Source organism: Phyllostomus discolor, chromosome 7, assembly GCF_004126475.2.
Source record: "Phyllostomus discolor isolate MPI-MPIP mPhyDis1 chromosome 7, mPhyDis1.pri.v3, whole genome shotgun sequence".
Classification (NCBI taxonomy): domain Eukaryota; kingdom Metazoa; phylum Chordata; class Mammalia; order Chiroptera; family Phyllostomidae; genus Phyllostomus; species Phyllostomus discolor.
Genome location: NC_040909.2, coordinates 124759757 through 124767628, shown reverse-complemented (window position 1 = coordinate 124767628; position 7872 = coordinate 124759757). Strand labels below are relative to the sequence as shown.

Here is a 7872-nt window from a genome sequence, read left to right as displayed (position 1 = left end):
AGTGCACAGGACAGCCCCCTGCCAAGCAAAGTGCCCAAAGGGCCCAGGCTGAGAAAGCCTTGTTTTCTCATTTGTAAAATAGGGATAATATTCTCTTCCTCATTCACAGTGCTCTGATGACACTTAAGCAAATTTCTTCTCATTCTTCTCATGACAAAGACTGTGGACAAACACCCTCCATGTCTGGCACCATGCCTTATACAGAGTACCTGCTCAATAAATATTTTTTCAATGAATGAATGGATGGATGGATGGTCAGGAGCCCCTTCCCAGGGTTGAGTTTCTGTTTCCCTGTTTGAGACATGGGATAAAAATAGTACGTGTGTCCTAGGCACCTTGTGAGGGTCACAGAGACAAAGCGTATAAAGCACCCAGCTCAGGGTTTGACACATCCATGGAAAGTCACCCTCAATTCACCCTTGGTGGCTCCCTGGCCTGGCTGCCCTGCACAGGTCCGAAAGAGGCACTCACTTCCGCTCCAGCTTTCCCCCATTCTCTGTGGAGTTTCCTCTTCCTCCCTCCCAAGCTCCTCTCCTCCTCTGTTCCCTTGGTCACTCAGGGCATCCTTGACTGTTTCCACTGTATCACCAAGACCCACCCATCCTGCATTTTTTTCCAAAGAAACCCTCAAGGCCGGACATTTCAGAAGCAGCCTCCTCCAGGTCTCCTTGAGTTCCCGGCAGAGAAGAAACTGGAAACCAGGCTTCTGTTTCCCGTTTGGGGCTCTCTCCACCCTCCGCGGTGTCCCAACTTTCCTTGGCCTCCTTGTCTTTTCCCACCTTCTACAACCAATCAGCGTACACCCAGGAGAGTTTCCAGGCACCAGGAATGCTTCCCATTAGAGACCCTATCACACATCACCGAAACACTAAAATGTTTCATTTGATGCCCACAACCAATAAAATCTGGTGTGACTTTATGAAGATTGGATTGCCTCACCAGTCAACCTAAAGTTACATTTTAGAGCATTTAAACACTGATTAATTTCCATACTTTAGTTTGTTTCCACATTTTAGAATACATCCATTATTTTGTTTCCTATAGCAAATACAATTGTAGGCCCTTGAAAAGCATGCCTGCCTTTGGTGCTTTCTACATTGAAAATTTTCTTTGCTTTTTTGTCCATTGGTGGCTTTTCCTCCTTTCCTTTCCCTGTGTGCTGACCATAGTCAGTGATCATTCCAGAGTCTGTAAAGCACCTGGAAATGGCTGTGTGTTTGGTGGGTGATATTTCTAGTATGTAATGCCGTTGACTTGCAAACACGATCTCACGCGCTTGTGTCCGTATTTGTCCGACAGTGTGACAATCAGCTCGCACGTTTGCTATATGCACCGCGGGCAGCAAAGGGCTTTTACCTGTGTTTGCATTTGTTCCCATCGGGCTCTCACGGTGACCCAGGGCCAGCTGACCACAGTGTGTATTACATTACAGTCAGTCTTGATTTTACCAGTGAGAATCCAAAGTTTAAGAAGGTGAAGTGACTCATGCAGAGTTACAGAGTGAGTGACAGAGGCAAGATAAAAATCCACATCTTCTGGGGATCGTGTGCTCCATGCTGTGTTCAGGTCTTCGGTCAGCCCTGGGGAAGGATTACTCCTGGAAAAGGAAATTAAACAGGTCTTGAGCCACTGCGATAGTTTTAGCGTACGCTCTCTCTCTTTGTGATACAATAGACCTCTAGTCTTGAATTTTCCCTATTTGCCCTACAAACAATAGGATTGAATTAATTAGTTCAACAAATATGGTACTTTTTTAGTGATGGCCACTGTTTCAGGTGCTGGGAATATAGCAGGGAACAACAACAACAACAACCAAAAAAAATCACGTCCTTGTCTCATGGAGCTCACAGTCTAGGTATAATCAATAAATAATAAATTAACCAGTCAATATGTAGTATGCCAGACATTGGTTAGTGGTGAGGAAAACAGTAAAGCAGGAGGAGGGGATAGGAAAGTGCGGGAGGGCCTGCTATTTTATTGAGAGAGGTCAGCAATGGGGTGGCATTTGAGAAGAGGCTTTGAAGAAGTGAGAAAGCGTGTCCTGTGGATAGGGCAGAGGCAAGCGTGTGCAAAGGCCCCGAGGCGGCTGCATGTTCGGCAGGCCTGAGAAATAGTGCAGAAACCAAGCTGGCTGGAGAAGAGTGAGCAGAAGGCGATGGAGGGAGAGAGTTACGGCAGGAAATGATGGGAAAGGAGTCTGGCGAGCAGAAGTGGCAGCGGGGGTGGGGGGTGGGGGGAGCAGTTAGGAAAGATCCCACAGGACCTTATATGTAAGGGCCTTGGCTCTAATTCTAAGGGTGACAGGGGTCTTCTGATGGCTTTGAACAGAGGAAATCGTGATCTAACCTATGTAGTAGAGGATTTACGATGGATGGATTGGCCCTCTGTTACGATATTCCTGGACAGTAATATTTCCACGTGGAAGGAACAGGAGCTTCAGTCCTGCTCTGAGAGACGACTGTGGGGGTCTTTCTTTTCAAGTGTGACCAAGTACTGTGGTGAAGGTGAATTTTGGTAGTTCCTTCATTCATTTGAATCAGCCACTGCACTCTACCCAAGTGTCAGGGACTACCCTGGGCCTTGAGGTTGGTTCCAGAGTGAGTAAGACAAACTTACCCTAGGGAGCTCCCTTTCGGGAAGAAATACAGAGAGTAAACCAACAAACATATATGAAATTTCGGATAATGAGAAGGCCTAAGCAAAAAAATAAAACAGATGGAGATGCAATGATAATGCCTTGTAGGGGCTACTTTAGATTCCAGTCATATTTTGAAACGTTGGACTTAGGCTAAAATGTTACACGGGCAGAGCAATTCACAGTTTACAAATTCAGAGAGGCTGGCAAGAAAAGTATTGGTCTGACTTTTACACGAGAAACTGAGGTTCAGTGAGATTAAGCCATATGCCCAAAGCCCTAGTAAATGACGGATCTGGGGTCTGATTCCAAGTTTTCTCTAACTCTCAGCGCTGAGGTTTTTCTCACAATATGCACCACGGAATGTGAGAGCAGGGCTGGGGAGTAGTGGGGCGTGGGAGGAGAGAATCGGCACTGGTTAGCTAAGGCAAGAAGCCTGTGCCAAAGGGGGGGGGGTTAGGGGGACACAAGAGAGCAAGGACGGTAGCTGGCTCCCCTTAAGGTCACACAGGACGGGTATAGAGAGGCTGCAATCCCCACAGTCCCAACTTGCACAGATCCCAGGTAATCTTTGTCCTAATCTCAACACAAGGACCCTCCCCACTTTTGGATGGCTGCTCTCAGCCACCAGGGGCTGCGGGGTTGGGAGGAGCCCTGGCTCACATGTGGTTTCAATTACTGCATTTATCTGCATTGTTGTCATCGTACTTAGAAGATGAGTGAATCCTCATTTCTGTCCCAGGCGTCTCCACATTGTGTAGAGATACAAGTCAAATCTGGAAAAGCTACCTCATCGTTGGCAGGTCAGAAATAGGGAGAGGCTTCAGGAATGTACAGTAATATACCACCCATGCCCCTTCCCCACTTTATTAAAACAAATCTGAAACAACAAATGTCTAAAATTTTCCACTTGATCGTTTCATCCAGACTTGTTATAACCAAGGCCTTTGTCCACACCCACTGAAGTTTTTTTTGCAGCCTGAGGGAAGCTGGGAAGTGTCTGTCCCTGGTTCTCAGTCACTCCCATAATAAACAATCACTAAACAGCTTGCTGCCCTAGGCAACTGTTTGTCCAGCCTGGCCAGGCCCTTGGACTTCAGCTAGGGAAGGGAGTGGGAGGCCTACTCAGTAAAGTAGTGTTCAGGGTGGAGGCCAGGGAACTTGGCTTTGACCAGACGTACTACTTGGGAGCCTAGCCCATTTTTGTGGTTCTGGAAGACCTTGAGAGGGACTGCAGGTCCTTATCTAAATTGCCCAATGAAGTTCCCTGGGGGTAGCAAGAGCTTGGGTTTGGGATGCAGAACGGCAGTTGAAGGAAAGACCACCATCTTGCACTAATTGCAAGTAAGGTCATTTCCTCCAAATTCCCCTTCTACAGCTGGGGCAGTTCACAGTCCTACTAGTCATCAGTCCCTGAGGGACATCTTAAGAACCACCATCACAAAAAGAGAGAAACACCACTTTAGGGACTGGGACAAACTTAACCAGTTTCTCCCCAGCCTTTAGAAAGTCCTGTGCCCCCCACCCCACCCCGCCCGCTGTGATTGGATCTCTTGGGAGCTTTCCACAGTACAGATTTTCTATGGAATAGAAGTGCCTTTAGATTGCGGGGAAAGGGTGTGCAGGTAGATAATGAGAATTTAGGCTTCTTATCTCAGCACATGGAGATAGATAAGAAGAATTGTAATATTTTTCTTTATTCCTGGGGTGTCGTCTCCTTGGAGGAAGAAAAAAGAAAGGATGGGCCATATAGGAAATAAGGGGCCTGTTTAAATGGCTGGTAGGAAATAAAAATGCTGGGCCTTAAAAGAAGGGTCGCGGGTTGGCGGTCGTTTTCTAGGAAGTCTTTTTCTTTCCTCGCCCTCGCCTCGGGCTCGCTCCACTGCTTCATTTTCAAGCATCCTCTCCAGGAACCTGCACACTCCCTGCCGCCGGCTCGGGGAGGCGCTCCCGGCAGACGGGATCCTCGAGGGCGCCCGAGGCAGCCCAAGCCGCGGAGCCCGGGGAACGCCGGCCGGTCTCTGGTTCTCCGGCCACCGGGGGCGCCTCCTCTGGGCGGCGCTGGTTCCCGGAGGAAGGCGGCGCGACCCAGGCGGGGGACCAGGCCAGAACGACCTGAGGGGCTTGCACAGGGACACCCCAAGACCAGCCCTCCTGCGGGCCGCGGCGCAGACACCCTGGATCCCGGCGGCCCCCGGCTCCCCGCGCAGCACCGGCGCCCCGGCCGCGAGCCGGGGGTTATGAATGGGCGCAGCGGAAGCACCGCCCACCCCGGACGTGACGCTCGGCCAATGGCAGCGCGGGCTGCGTGGATAGATGAGGTCAGCGCTGTCGTGTCGGGAATGGAATGTGTAAGTGTAACATTCAGAACCGGGTAACATTCGGCGACCGAACGCGGCGGTCGGCAGCGCTCGCGCGGGGGCCTGCGAAGCGCGGCTCGGGGCCGGCACTGCCCGCGGGGAGAACGCGCCGCCGCCGTCACCCAGCGCCGCCGCCGCCGCCTCCAGCCGGGCCGCCGCGCGTCCCGGGGGCCGGCCCCGCGAGCGCAGGAGTAAACACCGCCGGAGTCTTGGAGCCGCTGCAGAAGGGAATAAAGAGAGATGCAGGGATTTGTGAGGTTACGGCGCCCCAGCTGCAAGATGCACTAGCCGGCTGAACCCGGGGATCGGCTGACTTGTTGGAACCGGAGTGCTCTGCACGGGAGCGTGGATGAGTTGAAGTTGCTTTCCTGGGGCTCGTTCTCCACGCTGCCAAGAGGAATCCGAGAGGCAAGGAAATCACTTCGTCTTGCCATTGATTGGGCATCGGGAGCTTTTTTTTAAACCCCTCTCTTTCTTTTCCTCCGTCTTGTTGCATGCAAGAAAATTACAGTCCGCTGCTCGCCCGCCCTGGGTGCGAGATATTCAGCCCCGCTCTCTCCCGTCCATTGTGCAACCCAAAGATGAAAGACCGAAGGGGAGAAAGTTAAAGAAATCGCCCACATGCGCTGGATCAGTCCACGGCTTGGGGAAAGGCATCCAGAGAAGGTGGGAGCGGAGAGTTTGAAGTCTTTACAGGCGGGAAGATGGCGGACTGGAGCTGAAAGTGTTGATTGGGAAACTTGGGTGATTCTTGTGTTTATTTACAATCCTCTTGACCCAGGCAGGACACATGCAGGCCAAAAAACGCTATTTCATCCTGCTCTCAGCTGGCTCTTGTCTCGCCCTTTTGTTTTATTTCGGAGGCTTGCAGTTTAGGGCATCGAGGAGCCACAGCCGGAGAGAAGAGCACAGCGGTCGGAATGGCTTGCACCACCCGAGTCCGGATCATTTCTGGCCCCGCTTCCCGGACGCTCTGCGCCCCTTCGTTCCTTGGGATCAATTGGAAAACGAGGATTCCAGCGTGCACATTTCCCCCCGGCAGAAGCGAGACGCTAACTCGAGCATCTACAAAGGCAAGAAGTGCCGCATGGAGTCCTGCTTCGATTTCACCCTTTGCAAGAAAAACGGCTTCAAAGTCTACGTTTACCCGCAGCAAAAAGGGGAGAAAATCGCCGAAAGTTACCAAAACATTCTAGCGGCCATCGAAGGCTCCAGGTTCTACACCTCGGACCCCAGCCAGGCGTGCCTCTTTGTCCTGAGTCTGGATACTTTAGACAGAGACCAGTTGTCACCTCAGTATGTGCACAATTTGAGATCCAAAGTGCAGAGTCTCCACTTGTGGAACAATGGTAGGAATCATTTAATTTTTAATTTATATTCCGGCACCTGGCCTGACTACACCGAGGACGTGGGGTTTGACATCGGCCAGGCGATGCTGGCCAAAGCCAGCATCAGTACTGAAAACTTCCGACCCAACTTTGATGTTTCTATTCCCCTCTTTTCTAAGGATCATCCCAGGACAGGAGGGGAGAGGGGGTTTTTGAAGTTTAACACCATCCCTCCTCTCAGGAAATACATGCTGGTATTCAAGGGAAAGAGGTACCTGACAGGGATAGGGTCAGACACCAGGAATGCCTTATATCACGTCCACAACGGGGAGGACGTCGTGCTCCTCACCACCTGCAAGCATGGCAAAGACTGGCAAAAGCACAAGGATTCTCGCTGTGACAGAGACAACACCGAGTACGAAAAGTAAGTGGCTGGGCTGATGGGCTGTTGGGCCTCTGGGGGTCAGCCCTGGGCCCTGCCCACCTCCTGCAGGTGTGAGGTTGGGGATGGGGGTGGGGCCCAGGCGCCCTCTGTCCTCTCCCCTTCTGTTCTGAGCCTGGTGCTGAGCAGCCTGCTTCAGGTGTGTGACTAGGAGCTGGGGACCCAGGGTCTGAGCTCCTGAGGCTAGCGGAAAAGCCTGGAGCCCTCTCCTGGGCCAAGTAGGCGACAGTGTCTTCTCCTTGCTTGGAAAACCTTCAGGCCCATGTGTCTCCTGTGAAGGGTGTGGGTTTGATCCAAGGTGGGGAAACTGTTTCACCAGGGGGTACTGGGGGTGGGGGAAGGGGAGGTGGGTGTGGGTTAGGGGGGCGTTTGTGAGGGTCTAGACCTGGTGAGGCTCTGAATCCACCCGCCGTCTAGAGACCTTGTCCCAAGATTGATGCTTTATTTGCTTTTCTCACGAGCAGGGGGAACTGCTTTCCCTGGGATTTTCCCAGCCTCCAGTTGTCATCTGTCCATGAGCTTTAAATTTGTGTTAGCAGTAGAAGTGTTTTGATTTTAGCTACTAAACTTTCTGTGCCTACCTTCCATGGGGCTTGTGATCTCTGTCTCTTTTCTATTTCTTTGTATGCATATATCCTGTCTCTTCCTGGGAGCAGCTGTTTTCAAAATCTGGGTCTCAGCCCCAGTGCTGTGAACTCCTGTTGCTAATTTAGATTTCCCTCTCCCTTTTGCCTTTATCTATTTGCATGTAAATTGGAGACTGTTACTCTTTGAACGGGCTTGTGGTGCCTCCTCACCCTCTGTAGTGAGGCAAGTTTTGTCCAGTTGCTAAGTAACTGAGTTGCTTACTTTGTAGCCTCCTCACTCTTCCTTTTCCTTCCCAGTGACAGTAACTGACACATTGGATTTGGGGTCAAAACTGGTCTCCACAAATCTGCTCTAAGCGGAGCCTGGCTGGTCACTTTCCTAGTAGATGGTGTCAGTGCCCCAGACTCCCTCGCACCTGGCTGTGACAGAGTTAGTGAGTTCCTACAGTGCATTTCCACGTTACACCAGTTAAAAACCAGAGCAGCCTTGTGCTACCCACGGAAGGAAGGGGAACCTCTC

The 7872-nt window shown here is 51.3% G+C and overlaps 1 protein-coding gene across 1 annotated transcript in view; it reads left to right on the top strand.

The window, feature by feature from the left end:
• Nucleotides 1-4982: 4982 nt before the first annotated feature.
• Nucleotides 4983-7872, top strand: part of EXT1 (exostosin glycosyltransferase 1) — a 268291-nt gene continuing 265401 nt past the window's right edge. Inside the window, exon 1 of the mRNA XM_028533538.2 lies at nt 4983-6747. Coding sequence (XP_028389339.1) covers nt 5786-6747 — 962 coding nt within the window. The 5' untranslated portion in view covers nt 4983-5785. The remainder of the gene's footprint in view (nt 6748-7872) is intronic.